Below are 26,102 nucleotides of genomic sequence, written 5' to 3' on the forward strand. Positions count from 1 at the left end.
CCAGAGTCAGAAGCGGGCGCCGTTCCTCCTTAGCCAGCCCTTCCGGTCGGAAGCCTGTTTGCCCTTCTACCCTGTTGTTAGGTTTTTGGGCCGGTCCAGGAGTTGCGCGTCGTTCGCAACGTCGTCTGCTAGGTTGAGCCTTTGCTGGGAAGCCGGTCCATAAGAGACCCTGGGTTTATGAATCCGATACAAATATTTTAGTTGTTTCAGTCATACGTTACAGCAAGCATGTTGCAAGTGTTTCATTCATATTTCAAGCTTATACTCTTGGATGGGAGTCTATGGCACGCATCCGCAAGCGGGGATGCGAGCACACGGAGTAGGCACAAGAAGCCGGTGTAAGTGCAGGAGGTCCCCGCGTTCGCGATACGAAGCAGCCGCAGGCGGTGTGCATGCGCACAGGAAGCGAAGGGTGGCGCGGGTGGTCCTCGTGTGTATACGGGTGCGTGAAACAGAGCGGGCTTGAGTGGTCTCTAAGTACGCGTGAACAAGTGCGACCGAATTGTAGGCGGCCCGACATTTTTCGTGGACGCGCGTGACGGAGGAAGCGCAGGACTCCGTGCTAGTATCTCGGATTTCTTTACTACAGCGCACATAATAAAAAGGCGTAAAATTCTGGAAATACCTCTTCACTTGTAAATTCTCCATTAGATCCCTATGACTATAAATAAATAGGGGCCTATGATGATAAAAAAAAGGAGGGCTATGTTCTGACCCAGCAAGAAGTAGCGCATCAACATTTCGTAGAAAATCAGGGGAGAAACTGCAAAAGAACTCGGCGAAATGTCAGAAAAGGCAACGCCAGAAAAGAATGTGAGGCCGCACAAGTTCACGTACACGTACAAGCCCAGCGCGGGAAGCAGCGCAGGTGGCGGAGGCGGAGGCGGCGACGGCGCAGCAGCGCCGCGGCCCGCGCCGCAACCTGAACCCTCTTCTCCGTGGCCACCTTCACCGCCGCCGCCCGACGACGACGACGATGAGGAGGAGGTTTGTGTTTGTTCCAGCTTCACGCGGGTCTCTTGGGGTTCCGTGCGTTGGCAGGTTCTTGATTTCTTGAGTCGCTGGCAGGCTGATAGAAGGCGAGGGATCCTCGATTGGGTCGGTGGCAGGATGATTTTGGTTTGAACACGTCCCCGATTTGATTGATCATTGATGGGTTCTTGATGTCGGCTAGGAAGGAAGGAAGGGGAAAACCAATGCCGGTTACTGAATGTCCCGGAGTGGTGCCACGGCAATTTCGAATGGCAGTTTCTTGCGGCGTCTTTTGCGAAATGCTTGTCCCGTTCTGGCTGATTCTTGCCCTCTGAAGTTTTTGATCGCTTTATTCAAAATCGCCCGTTTAGATTACTGTGTGTCATAATTTGGGCTTCCTTCAGGGATTTGATCCAATTGCAGTTGGTTTGTTATTTTTTTTTCTTTTTCTCTTGGTATTTCGTGAAAAGAAAACTCGGTATATGTTGAGCACGTTGTTTTGATTCTTTTTTCTCTTGGTATCTTGTTGTAAATGGACATCTCATGATACCAGAGATCATGTCGTGACTTGCATATTTTCTGGAAAGTTTTTTTTTTTAGATTATGTGTCCGTCATTTGACTAGCAGTAGAATGAAATAGGTGAATTTACTGGGATTATGTCATTGTGTTCTCCCTGCTTCCATTTGGAAAACATGAATTACCTGATGATTGTAACTCACCAGGATTATGAGGGCTTCAAAGACGAAGAGCTGGACGTACTTGAAAGAAGAAGTGGATGGGGTTCTCTGTACATGAGTGATCCTCAAGTTCTTTGTATGGACTCGAGTGATCCACAAAACCCCCCTCGTTATATTGGCCGGCAAAATTGTGAGCCGCTCATCACAGAGGAGTTTTTTTTTTCACTGCGCCACAATTGGCAACAGCTGCTAGATGGCAAGAAGACATACCTCCGCCCGCCAAAGAACAACCGTGTTGCCAAGGACAATAATGCCAACTGCCTCTTTGTAACCCCAGAACCTCTTGAGAAGGCAATACGATGTCAGGTATAAATATTGTAGCCTCATAAGCTACTTAACTGAATTTATTGTTTGTTCCTTAATCATGAATTGTTTCTCCTTCACAGTGAAGTTTCTTTTCTGTGCTCAATGAAATGGTCTGGCATCTGAAATTTCATACAATCATCAACTATCATTAAGTATCCAGAAGTGTTACCATTGTTCTCTATTGAAACATCTGTGATGCCCTGATCATACCCTGTTCATTGTGTTTGTAGATAAGATTTGCTAATCAATGGCAATAAATATGTGATGATGATTTGCACTAAACATTTCCTGGACTGTTTGCAGATTCCTTGAGTGCGTCCTAAGTCTTGGCTTAGATATTCCAGTCATGATTTCTTAAATATAATAAAAATAAAGCTGATGCATCTCTCGATCAGGCTGGATGTTTCTATTCCATTATCGAGAAAATGTTACCCATAAAATAGATTTGGTCTTTCCCACAAACAATTTTTGTTTTTGTAATTTGGTGTCCTGGAAAAAAATTGTAAATATTGCCATGAACAGATACAATGTGCCCTGCAGTATTTGTACAATAAAAATATCATGAAAGTCAACCAGAAAGATAAGTGTGTCTTAAACGATGTTGAATACTTGGCTACCAGAGACTTCATGGGTTCATAATGTTTACTGCAAGCACTAGCTAGCTTGCATGCCTTTATACGCAAAGACATTTTGCCATGAGTCTTATAGCATTTTTTGTAAAAAAAAAGCAAAACTCGTGTGCCCCATGCCTTGCCTCAGCATGACTTATCTGGATCATTTTAAGTGAATCTTATGAATCAGTTATTATGCCTATGTGATGCTAACTCTCTTACAACCATAGGTGCCACTATCTGATTTTGTTCGTGCAGCTGCAAAAAATTCTATCGCTCAGCAAAAGTTTAAGGTTTGTTTTTACCTTACAAACTTGACTCTAGAAGCATTGTCATTATTAACTGCTTTCTGCATTCCTGAAAATCATTCTTTGTGCAGATTCTTAGTGAGCATTATGTGTGCATCAGACAAATGCGAATAGATGGATCATCTTTTTACAGAGCTTTCCTTTTCTCTTACTTGGTAACTATCTCAGTTATCTTGTTCATGATGATGTTGTTGCTTTCTTCTTCTGCACAAAATCTTAACATGCTAGGCTTGTAAACAGGAAAACCTTGGGAAAATGCAAGGTAGTCAAGCTGAGGTCACTCGCTTAATGGAATGTGTGGCAAGGTCCAGAGAGAATTTCTGTCGTTTACATTGGGATAGTGCGTACTTCTCAAATCCTGAAGCATTTTTCTCAAGTGTTGTTTCTGTAAGTATTGTCTCAACTTACAAAAGCATGAATTTGTATTGTCTGATTGTTTTATCCTAAATTTTTTCCTAGTGATCAGTTCAGCCAGTTATCCACAAAATAATCCTGTGGGACATCTATTAGTTGCCTAAATAGTTACTGTACCCCGTGCCTTGAATTCTAGAGAGTACGTAATGTAGATTTGTTCAAAGGGTTTTAAGTACTGCTGGGAATGTGGCTCTGCTCTGTTTTATGGTTGGAGCTAGGGGTTTGCTGCAGCTAGAGTTGGCTTCATCTTTGTTCTCCGGGTATACATGCCTGGTCGTTCTCTTGTTCCTGTGGGGTGTATGTAACTTCATAAATGTGTTGCTCGAGAAAAAAAAATCATAAATGTGTTAGGGTGTGTTTTACTTCAAATTTCTCTTCTTAATGCAATAAAACACAACTATCCTGCACATTCGAGAAAAAAAATGTAATGTGTATTTCTCTGGACTTTAAGACAACGTTTTAAATAAACAATAGTAAGGCATAATTTATAATTTTATAGAAACCTGTGCTCTCATCCCCTACATGGGAAAAATGGGAACTTTGTTTTAAAATAATAACAAGATGGAGTGCACAGACATATAGATAACATGGAGTACATGAACAAAACCAACTTAAAAAACTCATGAATAATCACATATATCTGGGTCTATATCACACTTCTTCTTTTCTCTCGAACACTATATCATATTTCTACACAGCACTGAAAATGAACTTTACTATCTGGTATGCATTTCTTTTTTTCTTTTCCATTTCCCCTGCATTTTCACTATCTATTAAAATTATGTTTTATGTGGTACTTTTAAAATTATGTTTTATGTGGTACTTTTCCTGAGATTATACTTTGAAGTAATTATATTAATCACTACACATGTCTTTATTTTCTTTCAGGAGTTTGAGAACTTGGTCAATTCAGATGCCAATGGGTACGTTCAGCTCATTACACCAGTGATCCAATTCTTTGAATAATATTTATGTTTACAGAACATTTATTTATTTTTCCTTTCTAGGCTAAATGCTGATGAGCTTTACAAGAGAAGCCTACAGGAGATTACGTCATCCAGGAGTGAGGATACATTGTTTTTTGGAATGTGTTTGTTTTTTTTGTTCTCTATGTAACATTTTCTTTGGTTAGTTCTTTGTTTGCTTAGATTGCTGACAGAGGTTCATATCCGTACACATCATGCGGACTACGAGCCAGCATTTGAGCAAACCCAAGCCCTTTTGGTTAATGTTTCTGGCTGCTATACCCAGTGGCGGACCTAGGATTTTATCATAGGGTATGCCGTAATTTTTTTTCTTATGCAATTCGGTAAAACTATATTCTAATTCGGTAAAACCAGCTACATTAAATAATATGATGAGCCTTAAATTAAAAGATTAAGCTACAAACGACGATAAATCTCGATATAAATTGTTCAAATGAAACACAAATAATTCATAATATAGAATCGATCTGTTGGGAACTTTCGGTTAGAAAACTCACAAGTCATAGGATATGATGGACTAATGACCGGATGCTAATTATTGATCTGATGCGTGTCTACCAGGTAGTAAGTTTTTTTCTTTTTTTCTTACATAAAAATTTATATTCTGATTCACTTACACCTCGACCCCAGGGTATGCCGTGGACCACCCAGCATACCCTATGGGTCCGTCCATGGCTATACCCTTTCAGAAATTATGCTTGATTCATTTTAAGTAGTAGATTATTTTCCTCTTATGCTGCTTTAACAATTATATTTTGTTAAAGATATCCTCACTTTCCCAAGTTAGTCCTCTCTCAGCAGAAATATGCAAACCCTAGAAATAAAATATGGGCAACTTTTTTTTTTTGGTAAATATGGAAGGACCAAGCTGACCAATACTATTTTTCATTTACAAATAGCTCTCACTATTCTGCATTTGTGGCTTTGGTAACAGTTTTGCATAGCATCAGTGCGTCCCTTTGACGCTGAAGCCGACATGCTACAAATGAGTGCTCTATCAAATGCACTTGGCATCCCAATGCACCTGGCACTCGTGGACGGAACCATGAACAATGGGATTGCGCAAGTAAAGTGCTTTGACTTCTTTCCTCAATCAGAATCAAGAGTAAGCACAGCATCAGGACCTCTCAGTTTAATCACAAGTTACTGTCCCTCAAGCGCAACTGATAAACATCCAGAGCAAGGAAGGGATGATAGCAACTCAGCCATGCCGGCTGGAAACTTACTTTCATCTGATCACATGCCTTTAGTCTCCTTACTGAGTAGGACGGGTCAATGTGACATTCTTTATCGCAAGTGAATTCCGAGTATGTTGCAGCCTCTGGTGAACAGTTCTAACCGAAACTGTTTGGGTTATAACATGGAAACCTATTGATAACGTACTCTAGTATGGGTGTTTGATTGTGCATCTGCTTCCAAAATGTATCTGGTTACACTTTGCCCAAGACAAAAAAATACTCCATTTGCTGGGATGTGGTGATGCACGCAGTTTATGAAATAAATTTGGACTTGGCATAAAATCTGAGGCATTGTTTCTTGTGTTGCTGGAGACTTAAGGGCACTAATACCAGTGGGAAGAACTCTTTACACTGGGAGCAGTGGGATAAATCTGTTAGTTTTTTTTCTTTCTTTTTTTTCTTATGGATGTTCTTCCTGTTGCTGAAGCATGGATGGAAGATTCATATTTGGTAAGAGCATATGAAGGACTAGTTGTTTTCTGATACAGCAAGATGTGGTTTGGATCATCCATGTTCAAGGAACAATAATACCGAAATTTGCAGCATGAAGGCATTTTTTGAGAGTCCTGCAGGCTCTCCTTTGGCCAGTGATTGGTAATGCTTGCTAAAAGTTGGATGCGTTCTAGAACGAATTTTAAATTGATAATGATATGGAGTTTGTATTTTTCTTGTGAAAAATCTTTGAAGACACTTGTGGAGAACTAAGATTAGCATTGACAGCAGACTTAATCAAATGAAAATGTAGTATGTGAGCGGTGATTCTTCTGGGAAAACTCGTGTGGATGTGAATGGAGACTCGATCGATCTTGTGTATTGCTGCAGCTTGCATGGTACAAATTGGGTTGTTGAGTAGAAAATTTAAAGCCATCTCGGAGATTAAATTGGAAATACAGATTTACTTCAAGTGGAAGGTTATGGACATACAGCGCCCCCTGCTAGACATGATGCATGAATGGTTCGTGACATTCAAACACATGCATAATAATTTGAACTTCAGCCATTTAATTTGGCTGTTTTTGGTCAGTTGCTGAACAGCGGCAGTTAATTCCAACAACAGAATTTGTCCATTATGTTCACTGTAATGTTGGTGCTAGCTTCCCGGTCACTGGAGTTGAGTGATCTGCAGAGAACAGAGACAGCAGAGGGAGGGATAGACAAATAGGAAGGTAACTTAAAGAAGAAGATCAGATATGTAGAAACATAATCTTCACTTAGTTTAGGTTCTCATCAGTTACTGTCTCCCTCACACTGACCAATATGGCCCTCACACAAACATGGAAGTATTACAATCACAGCATGTATCCATGCAGTGCCTTGCATTCAGTTGTATGCCAGATATGCTACAGAGATGCCTGATGGCTATGCGCCTGCATGTTTTAGCTTGTGTGGCAGGCAAAAGCACTGCTTGACAACGTTGTAATCCTTCTTGGATCTGGCATTTGACAAGCACTTGAGCAGCAGCCGAAGCACTGCTGTCCTTTACCAAACTCCTATCCAAGATGTATTATGGCAAGAGCGACATATTGCCCAGATCAGGCAGCTCAGGGATCTAAGGGAGCACTGGTGTGCACTAAGTTGAGACATTAAGCACAAGGTGAATTTTGCATTTTTCTGGTAGAGCTAAGTGGTATGCTGTTAAAATCCTTGCACTTTAGTACTCCAAATGGGCCAAAGTACTTTAAAGGGAGCTTCGCACATGGTTGACGATTTACCATAATCAACCTGAAATTTATTTCGAGAACGATGCTTATCAGTTTGTATTTTCATTTTGTTCTGAACTCAACTCAGTTCATTGTTGAGATCCAAATTTAGCTGCCCATCTTATAGCAGAGTGTTAGCATCAGAACTATTGGAAAGCAGTGGAGGCATAGTCCTAAAGTTTTTTTTTGGAAGAGAAACAGGAGGGTACTGAGCCCCTAGTGCATAGTCCTAAAGTTAGAATCAGAGACATATAACACGTTACATGGTGTGCGGCCCAATGAAGTTTGATATGTGATAAATTCAGCTAGGTTCTATTTCATCCAAACAAGCTGCATAGAGCATTGAGGAGTTTTTGGTTTCAATTACTAGACCAATGGCTCCCCCATTGATTAGACAACAACCAAGTCCAAATGTGGAAGCCCAAGATACCGCAATACAATCTCCTCCACAGCGCAAAAGCAATAGTCTTGTTGAAAAAGCGAAAAGCAAAGTTGGCAAAGGGGCAATCCAAGTAGCAGAAGAACTCCTTGTTAAGAAACTAGTAGGAGCTTTATCCCCTAAGTCATAATCTTCAAGTACAGATCTCTTTGAACAATTTGCCCAGCACTTTGATCAACCGCTCACCAAGGTAAGAATGGAGGCCATCCAAGCATTGTTTTTTTTTTTGAGCGTATCCAAGCATTGTTAGAGCACGGACAACACCTGTTATTGCTCTCTCACTAAGCAAAATAGGGAAGCCAGATGGTCTGAACACATCTTATTACTCTCTCATTTGGGAAAATATGGAAATCATCAAGTGCTGTGGGGAAGGAATGCTAACAATTCAACATTGTCCAGGGTTCTATCAGTCCAGCAAGCTATCTGAACCTTTCTCATGCTCCAGCTGTGGGTGGGATGGAAGGCGTATGGGCGTTTTTTTTCAGACTTCAGTTTGTTTATTGACACTAGCTTTGGTAGTATGGATATGTCGCATGTGGGCCTCTCTACAGTGGTGCTATGGTCTTTGTGGGGCTGTTGTGGTCTTTGTGTTTTTAGGACAGCATCTTAGACTAAAGGACAGCATCTAGGACAGCATCTTAGACTAGCATCTAGAGGACAGCATCTTAGCATCTAGGACAGCATCTTAGACTAGCATCTTGGCATATGCTTGGCTGGCTAGCAGCCTATAAATATGTATCCCCAACCCCTTGGGTTGGCATGGCATTGAGAAGTAAATCAGAAAATTGTCCCAACTCCTAGTGTCATCCTCTCTCGATGAGAGTAAGAATTCTGCTATTTCCAAGAGTGAGAATTCAGCGACTAACATCAGTAAGTATTATCACAGCTTACAAAAGCATGAATTGTATTGCCTGATCATTTTATCCTATTTTTTCCTAGGGATTTGGTCAGCCGGTTATGCACAAAACAATCATGTGAGACATTTTTTTTCCTTACGATTTTACGAAGAATCGTGCGGGACATCTATTAGTTGCCAAAATACTTATTGTGTCCCATGGCCTGAATCATAGAGATTATGTAATGTGTATCTGTTCAAGGGATTTTAAGTACTTCTGGGGATGAGACTCTCTGTTTTATGGCCGGGCTAGGGGTTTGCTGCTGCTTGCTTTGGCTTTTAGTTTTTTGGTATTCATGCTTGGTTGTTCTTTTGTATGTAACTTCGTAGGGGTGTGTGTGGTGTGTTTTACTTCAAATTTTTCTTCTTAATGCAATGGAATGCTGACTCCTGCATATTCGAGGTTAAAAATGTAATGTGTACAGAATTTACAGTTCTATGGACAGTAATTTACAGTTTTATAGAAACCTGCACTCTCATTCCTTATACATGCGAAAAGAGGTAAATTTGTTTTACAAGATGGAGTGCACAGACACATAGATGACATGGAGTATATGAACAAAACAACTTAAGAGCTCATGAGTAATCACATATATCTGAGTATGTATCATACATTCTGGCATTTTTTTTTCATTTTCTTACATTTTCACATCTAAGAGATAAAATTATGGTTTATAAAATGGTACTTATCTAAAAAAAAAGAATAGCGCTGCAAGACCACATTATGCATCACTTAGGAGTGTCTTTTCCAGAGATTATACTTCAAAGTAATTATATTAGTCACTGCAAATGTCTTTATGTTCTTTCAGGAGTTTGAGCACTTGGTCAATTCAGTTGTAAATGGGTATGCTTAGTTCCTTATTTCAGTGATCCAATTCTTTCAGTAATCAATTGTTGCCATAATACTTATGTTTACGGAAAGTTCTATTTTATTTTTTTTTTCCTTTCTAGGCTAAATGCTGTTGAGCTTTACGAGATAAGCCTACAAGAGATTTCGTCATCCAGGAGTGAGGATACGATGCTTTTTGCTATGTGTTGTTTGTTTATTTGTTCTCTATCTAACGTTTCTCTTTGGTTAGTTCTTTCTTTGCTTAGATTGCTGACAGAGGTTCATATCCGTACATATGAAACGGACTACAACAGAGCAGTAGTGAGTCAGAATCAGAATGAAAAAATAAATGCCCTTTTGGTTAGTGTTTCTGGCTGCTATACCATCATCTCAGAATTTATGCTTGATTCATTTCAAGTAGTTGATTGTTTTCCTTTTATGCTTCTGTAACAATTTTATAACATTAACGATGTGCACGCTTTCCATGTTAGCCTTCTCGTGATGGAAATATACAAACCCGATAAATGAAAATGTGGGCAATTTTTTTTGGTTAATAAGGAAGAACCAAGCTAACCAATACTATTCCATTTACAAATTGCTCTCACTATTCTGCATTTGTGGCTTTGTAACAGTTTTGCAAAGAATCTGGGCGTCCCTTTGACGCTGATGTCACCCTTTTACAAATGAAGGCTCTATCACAAGCTCTTGGTATCCCCTTGCACCTAGCAGCTGTGGACGGCGTCAAGATAGGTGGAACTGTGCAAGTAAAGTGCATTGACATCATTCCTCGATCAGGACCTCTCAGTTCAACCAGAAGATACTATCTATCCAGTGCAACTGATAAACAATCATTCTTGCCACCTGGAAACTTATTTTCGTCTGATCGCATGCCTCTAGTGACCCTATTAGTAACTCCTAATGCTACCGCCATTCTTTATCGCAAGTGAACAGATTCTGAGTATGCAGCAGCCTCTGGTTGTTGGTTCTAACAGAAAATGTTTCGGTGATAACATGGATCTCTATTGATAGTCTACTCTAGTATGGGTGTTTAATTGTGCATCTGCTTCCAAATTGTATCTGGTTACACTTCTTTGCCCAAGACAAAAAATACTCCATTTGCTGGGACGTGCTGATGCGCACAGTTTATGAAATAAATTTGGACTTGGCATAATATGTGAGGCACTATTTCTCTTGTTGCTGGATACTTAAGGTCACTGGTCCCAGTGGGAAGAACACCTTAGGAGCTGTGGATAGATCAGTTAGCTTTTTTGGTTTACTTTTCTTATGGATGTTGTTCCCAGTTGCTTAAGCAGTTGGATGGATGATTCACATTTGGTATGAGCATATGAAGGAGTAGTTGTTTTCTGATACATCAATATGTGGTTTGGATCATCCATCTTCAAGGAACAATAATACCGTAATTTGCAGCATGAAGGAATTGTTTTGTGAGTCCCTGTTGTTACAGGCTTTCCTTTGGTCAGTGATTGGTAATGCTTGCTAAAAGTTGGATGTGTTCTAGAAGTTAGATCAATAATGATGTGGAGTTTGTAAAATTCTTTTAAGACACTTGTGGAGAACTAGGATTAACATTGATAGCAGACTTAATCAAATGAAAATGTAGTATGCGAGCGGTCATTCTTTTTGGATAAGAATACCACGTGACTGTGAATGACGTACTCGGTCAGTCTTGTGTATTGCTGCATCTTGCATAGTACAGATAGGGTTGTTGAGTAGAAGTTTTAAGGGGAAGCCTGGTTGTTGAGTAGAAATTTTACAGCCATCTGGGAGGTTAAACTGGAAATACAGATTTGTTTCAAGTGGAAGGCTATGGACATACAGTGCAACCTATACTTGACATGATGGATGGTTCGTGACATTCCAACACAGACATAAAAACTGGAAATCTCTGCAATTTAATTTGCCTTTTTTTTTACTCAGTGCTGAGTAGTGGCAGTTAACCCCAATAGCACAAGTTAATTTGTCCATTATGTTCACTGTAATGTTTGGTGCTGGCTTCCCGGTCATTGGAGTTGTGATCTGCAGAGAACAGAGACAGCAGAGAGGGAGGGATAGACAAATAGGAAGGTAGCTTTGAGAACAAGATCAGATAGGTAGGAGGATAATTCCCATTTCTCCACTTAGCTTAGGTTCTCGTCAGTTATCCTCTCCCTCGCACTGACCAACACACAGTGTACACTGACTTTGTTTCCTGGCCTCAAGTTGTATGCCGGATATGCTACAGAGGTGCTTGATGACTGTGCACATGCCTGTTGTAGCTTGTGTGGTAGGCAAAAGCACTGATTGACGACATTTGTAGTGGTTCCATATCTATTTCTGGCTGAAATGGAGTCCATTTGAAAAGCACTTGAGCAGCAGCAGAAGCACTGCCTTTTTACCACTCCTGTGTCCTAACCAAAATGGATTCAGGCAACAGTGGCATATTGTCCAGAACTCCAGATCAGGCAGCTGTAGCTCAGGGATCTCAGGGAACACTGGTGTGTACAAATGGGTACAATGTATGGTCATTAGTTGTGAGACATTAAACACAAGGTGAATCTTACATTGTTCTGGTAGAGCTAAGCAATATCCTGTTGAATCCTTGTGCTTTAGTACTCCAAATGAGCCAAAGTACTTTTGGAGGGAGCATCTGACATGGTTGGCGCGTTTGAGCATAACCGACCTGAAATTGGTTTGGAGAACGATGCTTATAAGTTTGCATCTTCATTTTGTTCGGAACCCAACTCAGTTCATTCTTGAGATCAAATTTAGCTGCGCTTCTTATAGCTCAGGGAACTATTGGAATGATGTACTTGTGGCATAGTTTGGAAGCATTGAACATGACCATGACAATGTGTTCGACTAATAGTGGTTTTTTTTTTCAAAACAGTGTGTGTATATATATACGTACTGTTCTGTAGTTGGCCGCAGAATAAGTTATTCCGTGGCCACTTTGAGTTACGATAATTACTATACTAATTTATGAGATTATGGTAACTCCTTCATAAGTGATTTACTATAGCATTATGGTAAGTATCATCTTGAATTATAGTAACCCATGTATCGTAAATGTGTATTGTCATTATCGTAAATTGGTACAAACATTATCGTAAATCAAGGTGACTATAGAATAAGTTATTCTGTGGCCAGTAGAATAGTCTTACCGTATATGTGTGTATATATATATATATATATATATATAGAACTACTACTCTGTAGCTGGCTACAAAATAACTTATTCTATAGCCACTTTGAGTTATGATAATTACTATGTTAATTTATGAGATTATAGTAACTCCTTACTAAGTGGTTTACTATAATGTTATGGTAAATATCCCCGTGTGTTATAGTAACCCAACTATAGTAAATATATATTGACATTATCGTAAATTAGTATATAAAATTATGGTAAATGGAGGTGGCTACAGAATAACTTATTCTGTAGCCGGCTACTGAATAGCCTCTCCCTATATATATATATATATATATATATATATATATATATATATATATATATATATAGAACTACTATCCTGTAGCTGGCTACAGAATAACTTATTCTGTAGCCACTTTGAGTTATGATAATTACTATGTTAATTTACGAGATTATAGTAACTCCTTACTAAGTGGTTTAATATAACGTTATGATAAATATCCCCATGTGTTATAGTAACCCAAACATTATGGTAAATTAGTATATAAAATTATAGTAAATGGAAGTGGCTACAGAATAACTTATTTTGTATATATATATATATATATAGGGAGAGGCTATTCAGTAGCCGGCTACAAAATAAGTTATTCTGTAGCCACCTCCATTTACTATAATTTTATATACTAATTTACCATAATGTCAATACATATTTACGATAGTTGGGTTACTATAACACATGAGAATATTTACCATAACATTATATTAAAACACTTAGTAAGGAGTTACTATAATCTCGTAAATTAACATAGTAATTATCATAACTCAAAGTGGCTACAGAATAAATTATTCTGTAGCCAACTACAGGATAGTAGTTATATATATATATATATATATATATATATATATGAAATTATTCTTCTCAAAAGTTATTAAAGCGAAAAAATTGTTCCATGATACCATAATGTAGCTGAGGCTCCAATGAATAGACCAATGTACCTACATTTGTTAAATCTCTTGGAAAAAACATATATTGGAAGCATTTCAAAGGATTTTGCTCCTCCTAACTACAAATTATAGAATAAGCACTTCAATTTAAGATGAGATGTTTATTTTTTGCTAGATAAATAGTTTGAATGAGGGCCTGGGAGAGCTTGTTCAAATTGTGGTGCCTCAATCCGTCTCAAAACAAATCCTAACTACAAATTATAGAATATAAGCACTTCAATTTGAGATGAGATGCTTATTTTTTGCTAGATAAATAGTTTGAATTAGGGCCTGGGAGAGCTTGGTCAAATTGGGGTGCCTCACTCGTCTCAAAACAAAAAAATCCCTTTATTTCAAATTATAAGTTGTTTTGGCTTTTTAATTCTTAGCTTTTACTATGTATCTTGATATACCCTATATCTACATACATAGCAAAAGCTATGAATCTAAAAAAAAGCCAAAAACGACTTTATAATTTGAAATGTAGGGAGTATCATCCTAGGTTAGACTAAGTTAAGGTTTTTAAGCTTATAAACTGGGTTTATAAAGAATATTATCAACATTTGTACCTCCGAACATGGTTACTATTTCATCAGATACTTATTATTCATTATAAAGATTAGTACGTTGTTGTATATATATTGTCAAACTTAATATGCATTGACTCCTCAAAAAATGAGTATGATAATTTTTTGGACGGATGAAGTAGGGCTCCATGAACTACATGATGTTGTTGCTCGAACTTAGAATTTCATTTTTTAAGTACTCCCTCAATTCAAATTATAAGATGTTTTCACTTTTTATATACGTAATTTGTCTATACACTTAAATATATACTATGTCTAACTATCATAGTTTTTAAGGCGGTAGGGCGAGGTGCGGTGCTCCACCCCCTTCCAGACGCCTAGACGGGTTAGGCGCATGGCGAGGCGACGCCATACACAAATAACAGAAAGGAGCAGAGCAGAGCACGAGTACAAGAAGCAGAGCAGAGAAACAAGGGGGAGGAAAAGCAGAGCCGCAGTGGAAAGAGGGATGGAGGATTGGAGGAAGAACAGAGGAAGGAGAGGCCAAGAGGGGAGAGCATACCCGCAGAGTGGAGCCGGTGATGGAGGAAGCGACGGAGAAGTCCTGGAGACGGTCGCAGATGGGGCGGGAGTCGCGGCAGGATTCACGGCCACGGATGGGGCGGGAGTCTCGGTCGTGGACGGGGCGGAAGTCGCGGACGCGGATGGGACGTGGGTCGTGGACTCAGGGTCGCAGGCGCCGCTGGCCCGCCGCTCGATTTAAGGTGAGCCGACGCGCTCCTCTCTCCCTCTCGCCTCCCTTTCCCTCCCTCGACTGGCGCGAGTCAGATGGATGCGTCTTTGGCGGGAGGTATGCGCGCGCTGCTCTCTCTTTCCCGCGCGCTCGCGCCTCTGTTTCCTGCGCGCACGCAACGCTCCGCTCTTTGCCCCGCGCGCGCAACGCGCTGCGTTTTCCCCACGCGCGCAATCCCAGGCTTCCCGCCCCCGCGCGCGGTTTTCCTCCTGCGCTCGTGCACGCGCGGCGTCCGCCTAGAGCAAGTCGACGCCATGGCGACGACTTGGGGTGCAAGGCGACGCCATACGCGAGGATGCCGTGGCGAGCCCGACGCCATGGTTCAAAAAACGCCCGGACGACAAGGCGTCGCCTAGGCGACGCCTTAAAAACTATGCTAACTATATAATAAAATCTAGAAAATCTAAAACCTCTTATAATTTGAAAGAAAGGGAGTAGAAAAGAGAAAAAAATTACTATGCAGCACATAAACGATATAGGCGCAAAACTTCCAGAAAATACCTCTCCGCTTGTAAATTTCCCATTGGATCCCTGTGGCTATAAATAAACAGGGGGCTATATCTTCTGAGTTCTGACCCCTCAAGAAGTAGCGCGTCAACATTCCGTAGAAATCCAGGGGAGAAACTGCAAAAACAAACTTGCCCAAATGGCAGAAAAGCTACCTCCAAAAAAGGAGACTTTTCCCTGTGTGCCCTTATAAAAGATCGTAATTCCCTGTGTGCCCCTGAAAAAATTCAGCGGTCTTCAGCGCCACTACTCCAACTTTTTCGTGTCATCCATGCCACTTCCGTCAGTTTGGGCTCTAACGCCGTTAAACTGCAGATGTGAAAAGACGAAAATGCCCTTAAGTTCAAATGTGTTATTAATTTTTTTTGAGCATCTTAACGACTTCAAATGAAAAAACTCAAAACTAGAAAGTTGTAGATCTCGTCGAGATCTATAATTTTTATATAAATTTTTTTTTATTTAATTTCGCAAAAAAAATATGATTTGATATGATTAATATATCTTAGAAAAATCATATTATTTTTTTTGCGAAATTAAATGAAAAAAAAATTTATATGAAAATTATAGATCTCGACGAGATCTACAACTTTCTAGTTTTGAGTTTTTTCATTTGAAGTCGTTAAGATGCTCAAAAAAATTAATAACATATTTGAACTTAAGGGCATTTTTGTCTTTTCACACCTGCAGTTTAACGGCGTTGGAGCCCAAACTGACGGAAGTGGCATGGATGACACGAAAAAGTTGAAGTAGTGGCGCTGAAGACCGCTGAATTTTTTCAGGGGCACACAGGGAATTACGATCTTTTATAAGGGCACACGGGGAAAAGTCTCCCAAAAAAGAGACTGCCGTTCAGGTTCACGTCCAACCTCAGCGCGGGAAGAAGCGCAGGTGGCGGAGGCGGAGGCGGCGACGGCGACAGCGCAGCAGCACGGCCCCCCGCACCGCGACGGGAGCCCTCTTCTTCGCCGCCACGTTCGCCGTCGCGACCCAAACCGCTCACGTGCAACCCCGGCGCGGGAAGCAGTGCAGGTGGCGGAGGCGGTGGCGCGGCGGGACAGGAACTCTCTTATTCGCCGCCGCCGCTTTCACCCTCGTCCCCCGGTGACGAGGTCCCCGGCGCGTCGGGACGGGAACTCTCTTATTCTCCGCCGCCGCTTTCATGGTCGTCCTCCGATGACGAGGTTAGGCTTTGTTCCAGCTTCATCCGGGGTGTATTGGGGTTCGGTGCGTTGGCATGTTCTTGAGTTGCTGCGCTTGATTTCTTGGGGATTCTTTCTTGCGTTCTGATATAGGGAGAGGGATTCCTCAATTGGGCTGGTTGGTTGTAGGCTAATTTTGGTTTGAACATGTTCCCAATTTGATTGTCGGGTTCTTGATTTTGGGGGAACACAGAAAAGAATGAAGTGACGGATAAAAAAAAGGCAATGCCGGTTCTTGAATTATCGCGGAATCGTGTGCCACGGCAACATCGAATGGGGGTTTCTTGCGAAATGCTGATCCCGTTTAGATGACTGTGTCGTAATTTGGGTTTCCTTCAGGGATTTGATCCAATTGCAGGCTGGCTTGCTTTTCTTTTTCCCTGGGCATTTCCTGAAAAGAAAACTCGCTCTATGTTGAGCACATTACTTAGATTCTTTTTCGTGCGTTCTTGGGTGTAAATGTCCAGAGAGCATGACGTGATGTGCATATCTTCTGGAAAGTTTTTTTTTTTTAGATTATGTGGCCGTCAGTTGACCAGAACAAAATAGGTGGATTTATATTTATTGGGATTATGTCATTGGGTTCTGCCTGCTTCCATTTGGAAAATATGAATTACCTGATGATTGTAACTCACTAGGATCCTAAGGACTCCGATGATGAAAAGCCGAACGAATTTCAAACAAAAAATGGATGGGGTTCTCTGTTCATGAGTGATCCTCAAGTTCTTTCAATGTACTCGAGTGATCCACAAAACCCCCCTCATTATATTGGCCGGCAAAATTGTGAGCCGCTCACCAGACAGAAGTTTCTTTCACTTCACCACAATTGGCAACAGCTGCTAGATGGCAAGAAGACATACCTCCGTCCTCCAAAGAACAACCGTGTTGCCAAGGACAATTATGACGACAGCGTCTTTGTAACCCCAGAACCTCCTGAGTTGGCACTACATCGTCAGGTATAAATATTGTAGCCTCACAAGCTACTTAACTGAATTTACTTGTTTATTCCTTAGTCATGAATTGTTTCTCCTTCATAGGGAAGTTGCTTTTTTTTTTGGTGCTCAATGAAATGGTCTGACATCTGTAATTTCGTACCATCATCAATTATCACTAAGTATTTATACCATTGTAAATTTTTCTCCATTGAACACCTGTGATGCTCTGATCATACCCTGTCCATTGTGTTTCTAGATAAGCTTTGCTCTTTAATGACAATAAAATATGTGATGCTGATATACACTAAACTTTCTTTGAACTGTTTGAAGATTGTTGTATTTTGAAACTGATAGATAATGTCTGGGCTTTGTTAGCTTATATCATAGAGAATCAACATGGATAGTTACCCATTCCTTGAGTGTGTCCTAAGTCTTTTGGCTTAAATAGTCGAGTTATTGTTGGGATCGGGCACGATCTCGTCGTCGGCCATGGCAAGAGAGAGGAGGGCGGGCCGCCGGGTGGGTGGACGCGTCGTGAGGGGAACACGCACGGAGAGGGGTGGCGGCGCGAGGAAGAAGAGTCGCGGCCTGGGCGCGCGATCAACGGAAGCGGAGGATCGGGTATGCGGCTGATACCATGTTAGAGTGGGAAGATCAGATTGGGGGCAAAGGCCACACTGGGCAACAGCCAGGGGCGCCATTATATATAAGCCAATGGGCTGAATTACAGGAGGTGATAGACACCAATAATAGCTTATTATACAGGCCTACCATGCATGTGTAACCGTAACAACCGTAACTATACAAGCCTACCATACATGTGTAACAATATTCCAACAGTTATGATTTCTTAAATACATGAAGAATACGGCCGAAGCGTCTCTCACTGTCCTGGATGTTTCTGTTCCATGATCTAAAAAAATTGTTACCCCAAAAACAGATTTAGTCTTTCCCCCTAAAACAATTCTTATTTTCATGTCCTGGAAAAAAATGTAACTTAAATATTGCCATCAACAGATACAATGCGCCATGCAGTAAACAGAAGTGTTTGTACAGTAAAAGTATCACGAATGTCAACCATAAGTTCATTGTGTTTTAAACGATGTTGAAAGCTTGGCTAGTTGGCTACCAGAGATCTTACAGATTCATGATTTTGCTGCAAGCAATAGCTAGCTAGCCTTTACGTGCAAAGGCATTTTGTCATATGGTTCTCAAGCATTTCCTGTAAAAAGAAGTGAACTCTTGTGCTCCAAGCATTGCCTCAGCATGACTTATCTGGATAATTCTAAGTTTTATAATCTTATGAATTAACTATTATGCCTAGTGTGATGCTAACTTTTACAATCATAGGGGCCACTATCGTATTTGGTTGGTGCAGCTGCTGGAATACCTACCTTCCAGCAGCAGTACAAGGTTTGTTTGTACACTGTAAATTTGACTCTAGAAGCACTGCCATTATTAAGAGCTTTGTGCATACCTGAAAATCATTCTTTGTGCAGATACTTAGTGAACATTATGTGTGCTTCAGACCAATACGAAACGATGGGTCACAGTTTTACAGAGCTTTCCTTTTCTCTTACTTGGTAACGATCTCAGTTATCTTGTTCATGATGATGTTGTTGCTTTCTTCTTCTGCACAAAATCTTAACATGCTAGTCTTGTAATCAGGAAAACCTTGGGAAAATGCAATGTAGTCAAGCTGAGGTCACTCGCTTAATGGAATGCGTGGCAAGGTCCAGAGAGAATTTCTGTCGTTTACAATGGAATAATGCGTACTTCTCAAATCCGGAAGCATTTTTCTCAAGTGTTGTTTCTGTAAGTATTATTCCAGCTTACAGAAGCATGAATTTGTATTGCCTGATCGTTTTATCCTAATTTTTTCCTAGTGATTTGTTCAGTTGGCTATGCACAAAACAATCATGCAGGACTTCTTTTTCCTTGCGAAGAATCATGCGGGACATCTATTGGTTGCCAAAATACTTATTGTGCCCCATGGCCTGAATCATAGAGATTACGTAATGTGTATCTGTATTCTGTTCAAGGAATCTTAAGTACTTCTGGGGATAAGACTCTCTGTTTTATGGCCGGGGCTAGTGGTTTTCTGCTGCTTGCTTTGACTTCATCTTAGTTTTCTGGTATTCATTTTTTATTGTTCTTTTGTTCCAGTGGGGTGTATTTAACTTCATAGGTTGTGTCTTTTAATACAAATTTCTCTTCTTAATGCAATGGTACACTGACTCTCCTGCATATTAAAAATGTAATGTGCACAGAACTTACAGTTCTATAGAGACAGTAAAAACAGTAGTACAGCATAATTTACAGTAGTACGGTATAATTTACATTTTGCAGTTATAGAAACATGTGCTCTCATTCCCTATACATGGGAAATGAGGTAACTTTGTTTTAAAACAATAACAAGATGGAGTGCACAGACACATATATGACATGGAGTACATGAACAAAACAACTTAAGAGCTCATGAGTAATCACATATATCACATTCATACTTCTGCATTAAAAACTCTACTTTACTATCTGGTATGCAGTTTTTTTCCATTTTTCTTGCATTTTCACATCTAAGAAAGAAAATTTTGGTTTATGAAATGGTACTTCTTTTTTATATAAAAAAGAATGGCACTGCAATACCTCATTATGCATCACTTAGGAGTGTCTTTTCCTGAGATTATACTTCAAAGTAATTATATTAATCACTACAAATGTCTTTATGTTCTTTCAGGAGTTTGAGCACTTGGTCAATTCAGTTGCAAATGGGTATGTTTAGTTCCTTACTTCAGTGATCCAATTCATTCAGTAATCAATTCTTTCCATTACACTTATGTTTATGGAAAATTCTATTTTTTTTCCTTTCTAGGCTAAATTCTGATGAGCTTTACGCGATAAGCCTACAGGAAATTTCATCATCTAGGAGTGAGGATACGATGCTTTTTGGGATGTGTTGTTTGTTTATTTGTTCTCTATTTAACATTTTTCTTTGGTTAGTTCTTTCTTTGCTCAGATTGCTGACAGAGGTTCATATCCGTACACATGAAGTGGACTACAACAGATTATTGAGTATACCATCATTACAAGTAATTGATTGTTTTCCTTTTATGCTTCTGTAACAATTATATATCATTAACGATATGCTTGCTTTCCAAGTTAGCCTTCTCTCAATGGAAATATGCAAACCGTAGAAATGAAACGCGGGCAACTTTTTTTGGTTAATAAGGAAGAACCAAGCTAACCAATACTATGCCATTTACAAATTGCTCTTACCATTCTGCATTTGTGGCTTTGTAACAGTTTTGCATACAATATGTGCGTCCATTTGGCGCTGGCATCGAAATTCTACAAACAAGGGCTCTATCACAGGCTCTTGGCATCCCAGTGCACGTAGCATTTGTGGACGGTGCTATGAAAGATGGAGCTGTGCAAGTGCAGTGCCTTGACTTCGTTCCTCAATCAGAATCAGGAGTAAGCAGAACATCAGGATCTCTCAGTTCAATCAGCCAGTACTATCTATCCAGTGCAACTGATAAACATCCAGTCTTGCCAGCTGGAAACTTATTTTCGTCTGATCGCATGCCTCTAGTGACCATATTCATGACGGCTGCCCACACTACTGCCATTCTTTATCGCAAGTGAACAGATTCGGAGTATGCGGCAGCCTCTGGTTGATGGTTCTAACAGGAACTGTTTGGGTGATAACATGGATCTCTATTGAAAGTCTACTCTAGTATTGGTGTTTGATTGTGCATCTGCTTCGAAATTGTATCTGGTTACACTTCGTTGCCCAAGACAAAAAATACTCCATTTGCTGGGATGTGCTCATGCACACAGTTTATGAAATAAATTTGGACTTGGCATAACATGCGAGGCACTGTTTCTCTTGTTGCTGGATACTTAAGCGCACTGGAACCAGTGGGAAGAACACCTTACACTAGGAGCAGTGGAATAGATCAGTTAGCTTTTTTGGTTTACTTTTGTTATGGCTGTTGTTCCCAGTTGCTTAAGCAGTTGGATGGATGATTCACATTTGGTAAGAGCATATGAAGGACTAGTTGTTTTCTGATACAGCAATATGTGGATTGGATCATACATCTTCAAGGAACAATAATACTGTAATTTGCAGCATGAAGGAATTGTTTTGTGAGTCCCTGTTGCTGCAGGCTTTCCTTTGGTCATTGATTGGTAATGCTTGCTAAAAGTTGGATGTGTTCTAGAAGTAACTTTAAATCGATAATGATGTTGAGTTTGTAAAATTCTTTGAAGAGACTTCTTGTGGAGAACTAGGATTAACATTGACAGCAGACTTAATCAAATGAAAATGTAGTACACGAGCAGTCATTCTTTTGGAATAAGAATACCCAAGTGACTGAATGGCGTACTCGATCAGTCTTGTGTATTGCTGCAGCTTGCATAGTACAAATAGGGTTGTTGAGTAGAAGTTTTAAAGCCTGGTTGTTGAGTAGAAATTTTACAGCCATCTGGGAGATTAAACTGGAAATACAGATTTGCTTCAAGTGGAAGGCTATGGACATACATCGCCACCTATACTTGACATGATGAGTGGTTCATGACATTCCAACACAGACATAAAAAATGGAAACCTCTGCAATTCAATTTGGCTATTTTTGGCTCATTGCTGAACAGCGGCAGTTAATCCCAACAGCACACGTTAATTTGTCCATTATGTTCACTGTAATGTTTGGTGCTGGCTTCCCGGTCATTGGAGTTGTGATCTGCAGAGAACAGAGGCAGCAGAGAGGGAGGGATAGACAAATAGGTAAGTAGCTTAGAGAACAAGATCAGATAGGTAGGAGAATAATTCTCATTCTCCACTTGGCTTAGGTTCTAATCAGTTATCCTCTCCCTCACACTGACCAACCCGTAGTGTATGCTGACTTTGTTTCCCAGCCTCAAGTTGTATGCCAGATATGCTACAGAGGTGCCTGATGACTGTGCACGTGCCTGTTGTAGCTTGTGTGGTAGGGCACTGCTTAACGACATTTGTAGTCCTTCCATATCAATCTCTGGTTGAAATGGAATCCATTTGACAAGCATTTGAGCAGCAGCCGCATTGCCTTTTTACCAGTCCTGTGTCCTAACCAAAATGGATTCTGGCAACAACGGCATATTGTCCAGAACTCTAGATCAGGCAGCTCAGGGATCTCAGGGAACACTGGTGTGTATAAATGGATAGCCAGACTCGCAAAGCCATATCCTCTGTTCTGGCCTGGGAGCAGCTGAGAGGGCCAGTTTGCAGTGGCTTCTGGTCCCCAGATCAGGAGTATCCGGAGCCTCTCTATTGCAGGATCAATACACCCTTACTCTAATGTACCTTCCAGACTGCAGTCGTAGTCAGCAAGGTTTGTTCATCATCAATTTTCAGACAATGTGTCAGGCTTGACAGCCACTGTACCCCAAGCTTCATTACCAGTGTAACATTTTGTAAGCTACTAATCTGACTTCAGATATTTCTTCAATTTGTTGTGGCCACATGCCTTGTAAGTGGTAACCTGGTCAGCTGGTTCTTATAAATAAATTTGATCCGGTTATTCTGCTAATCACAGCTCAGATTATTTACTCATGTTCTTTGGTCTGTACATTCTATCTACTACATGATTATAATCAGAGTTTGAGATATGAGCTGCAAAATTCTGAACACAATTTTCCTTTTATCTGGAAGCCGAAGATGTACATGGTTATAATCAGAGTTTGAGATCAGAGTGAGGATTCACATGCAGCGGAAATGTAAAGTTCCTGGGGCCAAAGACGCAGAGCATTCATACAAGTGAACGGGACTAAAATGGTCAAACAAAAAACCAGTACTCTCCTCAAATCTGAAATCCTCTTCAATTCGCTATGCTCGATTCATATACTGCCCAGTTCTTGAATCAACCAGAATATCATCGCCTACGTTCACAAAAGAGGGCACAGTGACAACAGCTCCAGTTTCCAGGGTTGCAGGCTTTGTTCCTCCTACAAAATACAGTAACAGTATGATCCCAGTACAAGTGATTAATTTGTTTAGCAACATGCAGGTACTTACAACAGAAGCATACTATATTTTAAGAGAGCTTTGTACCTTGCGCACTATCACTTGCCCCTGGGTCAGTATCAGTTACAGTCAGCCTCACAGTGATTGGGAGCTCGAAATCAATGATCTACAAAATTATCACAATCAGTGTCCAGTATTTATTTGCTGTGTAAGAAAACTATTCGCCCTGAATTTATAGGAAATTATTAGAATTTTAATTCATTAAAGAATTGAATAGCAAAGAATCTGAAAAACAAAACTAGGAAATACCTTCCCATTCCAGTACAACAAATTGCAGTCCATCCCCTCTTTCAGCCATTTTTGCTTGTCACCGACATCTGCTTCATTTAACCGACTTTCTTCAAATGTTGTCTAGACGGAGAAATTAAGAAGAGCATTGTAAGACAGAAAAAATCATGGAATTGTTTACCTATATCAGGATCCTAATTCCTAAGTTCAAATTTCTCCACGAATTCAGAAAGTGGCTCGTTTACGTCCAGATATCAAGCTTTCTGGGAAGACAAAAACAGAATATATTTTTATTTTCTGAAAAAAGAAACTGGAAGTGGCTATTGCGGTGGTGGTGGAAACTGAAAGTTTTCTGGTTCTTTTCCTTCATTCAAAATTTCTTACATTACAACTCTGAGTTGCCTTTGATAAAACAAATGATGCTGAATTCCTTCAACAATTCCTATTGCCAATTTGCACTGTGTTTTGAAGCAAGTATAATGCTACAAAAGGTGATCTAAGAAACGGGTGCCTCAGGGTGTTGAAGTGGGACCATGGTAAAATACAAAAAACATAAAATATAATTGTTTACATTGACAATAATTTTGACTAATTACCAGATCCATGAACACGAACTGGGCGCCATCCTTGTATGTAAATTGCTTGGTCTCCTTTGAAAGGGATGGTTCCTGCAGCTGAAAGTTTCAATGAAGAAGTGACTATTAGTCGTTGCATAACTGAAAGGGGATATACAGTGAACATAAAACATATATTGGTGAAGCAAAGGCAATCCACCATAGGCCAATGATACGTCATACATAAATCATCAGAGAAAATAACAAGAGAAGCAAGAGTTTCGCTAACTAAGCTACATCGTGTACAAGTAATTTGTTGCAAGGAAAAAAAAACATTTACTACTAGAACAGGCACAGAGTGGGGAAGGGAAAAAGAACAAGTGCTGAATATTGTCAGATTCAGAAGATGTGAATTAGAGGGGTGATTACCGTACTTCCAGCCCGGAAGGTTTTCTCAACTGTGTTGCCGGTTACATAGTTACGCAATTTTGTCCTGACAAAAGCAGCACCTTTTCCTGGCTTGACGTGGAGGAACTCTGTTGTTGGATGGAGAGGAGAAATTAACTGGCGTATTTTGCATAACAATGATGTACATTTTGTGCAGTGAATTCCTTTTGTTTTCATTCAAGAATAGAGCTAAGCAAATACTCCTAAATCAGTGATCGTTGATAAGACAGGTACATGGACATTGGACTTGATAAGTAGTCTCCACAACTTTATGCTACTACAGTGTTGCATATCCTTGAGCAATTGCAGGTAAAGGGATAGCCTTCAGATAAAAGAAGGAAGGGAAATACGAAGGGTGGGGAATGCTTGTCACCTAGAACTTTCCATGGCGCGCCGTCGACCTCGACGTTGGTGCCGACCCTGATGTCATTGCTGGAGAGCGCATAAACCCCTGCAAGCAAAGAAATCAGCCGGCCACCACCAAAGGCACTGAAGCAAGACATTGGGCTCCCACACTCAACCTGTAGCCGAAGAAATTGGGAGCGGAAGGAAGAAAGGAGGCCGACGAGGAGAGAAGGGGGAGAGGAGTTACTTACTGGTGAAGGAGCGGGAGCGGGAGCGGAGGGGGCGGGAGGGAAGGGGGAGGCGATGGAGCTGGAGGGAGGCGGTGGCTGCCGCGACGCCGTGGTGGTGGTAGGTGGGGCCGGCGGCGAGGTGGCGGAGCGCGGCCATTCCTTCCTTGCTGCGTCCTCCGCAGCCCGAGCGTGGCTCCCCTGCAACTGCTGCTCGCGTTGCGATAAGGAGGTTTGGAAGAGGAGGAACAGAGTAGAGAGGCAAGTGTTCGCAGGCAGATCGAGGATTGGGCTGGGCCAGCCTGTGACGAGCCCGTTACGCTTGTAGCCCATCATCGTAGAGGCCCAAAGTTGTGTTAGGGCTCATAATGATGATGGGTTAGGAAAACAAAAGGTCCAGTTTACTCCCAGTTACATATGAATAGTATTCGGGCTAAACTGATTTGATGTTCAATTTGTCCGTCTTTTTTCAGTTGGCCCAATCTTTCAGTTAGCAACATTTTTGTTTTTACTTTTTCATGTATAATAAGTTGAGTTTTAAGTTTAAATTTTATAGGGTGATAGAGAATATCATAATTTGGGCTAGAAAAATACACTGTGCGTTTTCACTATTGTTTTTTTTATAGTTTAGGCATTTAATAATAAAGTAACACTAAAATAAAAAACATACACAAGATAATGACAAAAAGTTCATAATGTATTTTCTAA

At 40.5% G+C, this 26,102-nt stretch overlaps 3 protein-coding genes across 3 annotated transcripts; 2 read left to right on the plus strand and 1 right to left on the minus strand.

The window, feature by feature from the left end:
• The first annotated feature begins 783 nt into the window (after positions 1 to 783).
• Positions 784 to 10,469, plus strand: LOC136505432 (OVARIAN TUMOR DOMAIN-containing deubiquitinating enzyme 1-like). Its single transcript, XM_066500586.1, has 9 exons — positions 784 to 987; positions 1,696 to 2,016; positions 2,858 to 2,920; positions 3,007 to 3,090; positions 3,176 to 3,322; positions 9,417 to 9,451; positions 9,559 to 9,614; positions 9,687 to 9,796; positions 10,069 to 10,469. The coding sequence occupies exons 1-9, from the start codon at positions 784 to 786 to the stop codon at positions 10,381 to 10,383; spliced, it is 1,335 nt and encodes a 444-aa protein (XP_066356683.1). The 3' UTR covers positions 10,384 to 10,469.
• A 5,978-nt stretch (positions 10,470 to 16,447) lies between these two features.
• Positions 16,448 to 22,967, plus strand: LOC136504860 (OVARIAN TUMOR DOMAIN-containing deubiquitinating enzyme 1-like). The gene is made up of 10 exons (XM_066499894.1): positions 16,448 to 16,579; positions 17,236 to 17,553; positions 18,883 to 18,945; positions 19,032 to 19,115; positions 19,201 to 19,347; positions 19,458 to 19,547; positions 20,270 to 20,304; positions 20,405 to 20,460; positions 20,533 to 20,621; positions 20,836 to 22,967. Exons 2-10 carry the CDS (start codon positions 17,305 to 17,307, stop codon positions 21,175 to 21,177), a joined length of 1,155 nt encoding a protein of 384 aa, XP_066355991.1. The 5' UTR covers positions 16,448 to 16,579; positions 17,236 to 17,304; the 3' UTR covers positions 21,178 to 22,967.
• Positions 22,968 to 23,087: 120 nt separating this feature from the next.
• Positions 23,088 to 25,631, minus strand: LOC136504861 (uncharacterized). Its single transcript, XM_066499895.1, has 7 exons — positions 25,419 to 25,631; positions 25,196 to 25,273; positions 24,805 to 24,911; positions 24,418 to 24,495; positions 23,843 to 23,944; positions 23,621 to 23,699; positions 23,088 to 23,514 (listed from the first exon to the last, which is right to left on the minus strand). The coding sequence occupies exons 1-7, from the start codon at positions 25,552 to 25,554 to the stop codon at positions 23,396 to 23,398; spliced, it is 699 nt and encodes a 232-aa protein (XP_066355992.1). The 5' UTR covers positions 25,555 to 25,631; the 3' UTR covers positions 23,088 to 23,395.
• Positions 25,632 to 26,102: the final 471 nt, after the last annotated feature.

This window comes from Miscanthus floridulus, chromosome 14 (genome assembly GCF_019320115.1).
Source record: "Miscanthus floridulus cultivar M001 chromosome 14, ASM1932011v1, whole genome shotgun sequence".
NCBI classification, from domain to species: domain Eukaryota; kingdom Viridiplantae; phylum Streptophyta; class Magnoliopsida; order Poales; family Poaceae; genus Miscanthus; species Miscanthus floridulus.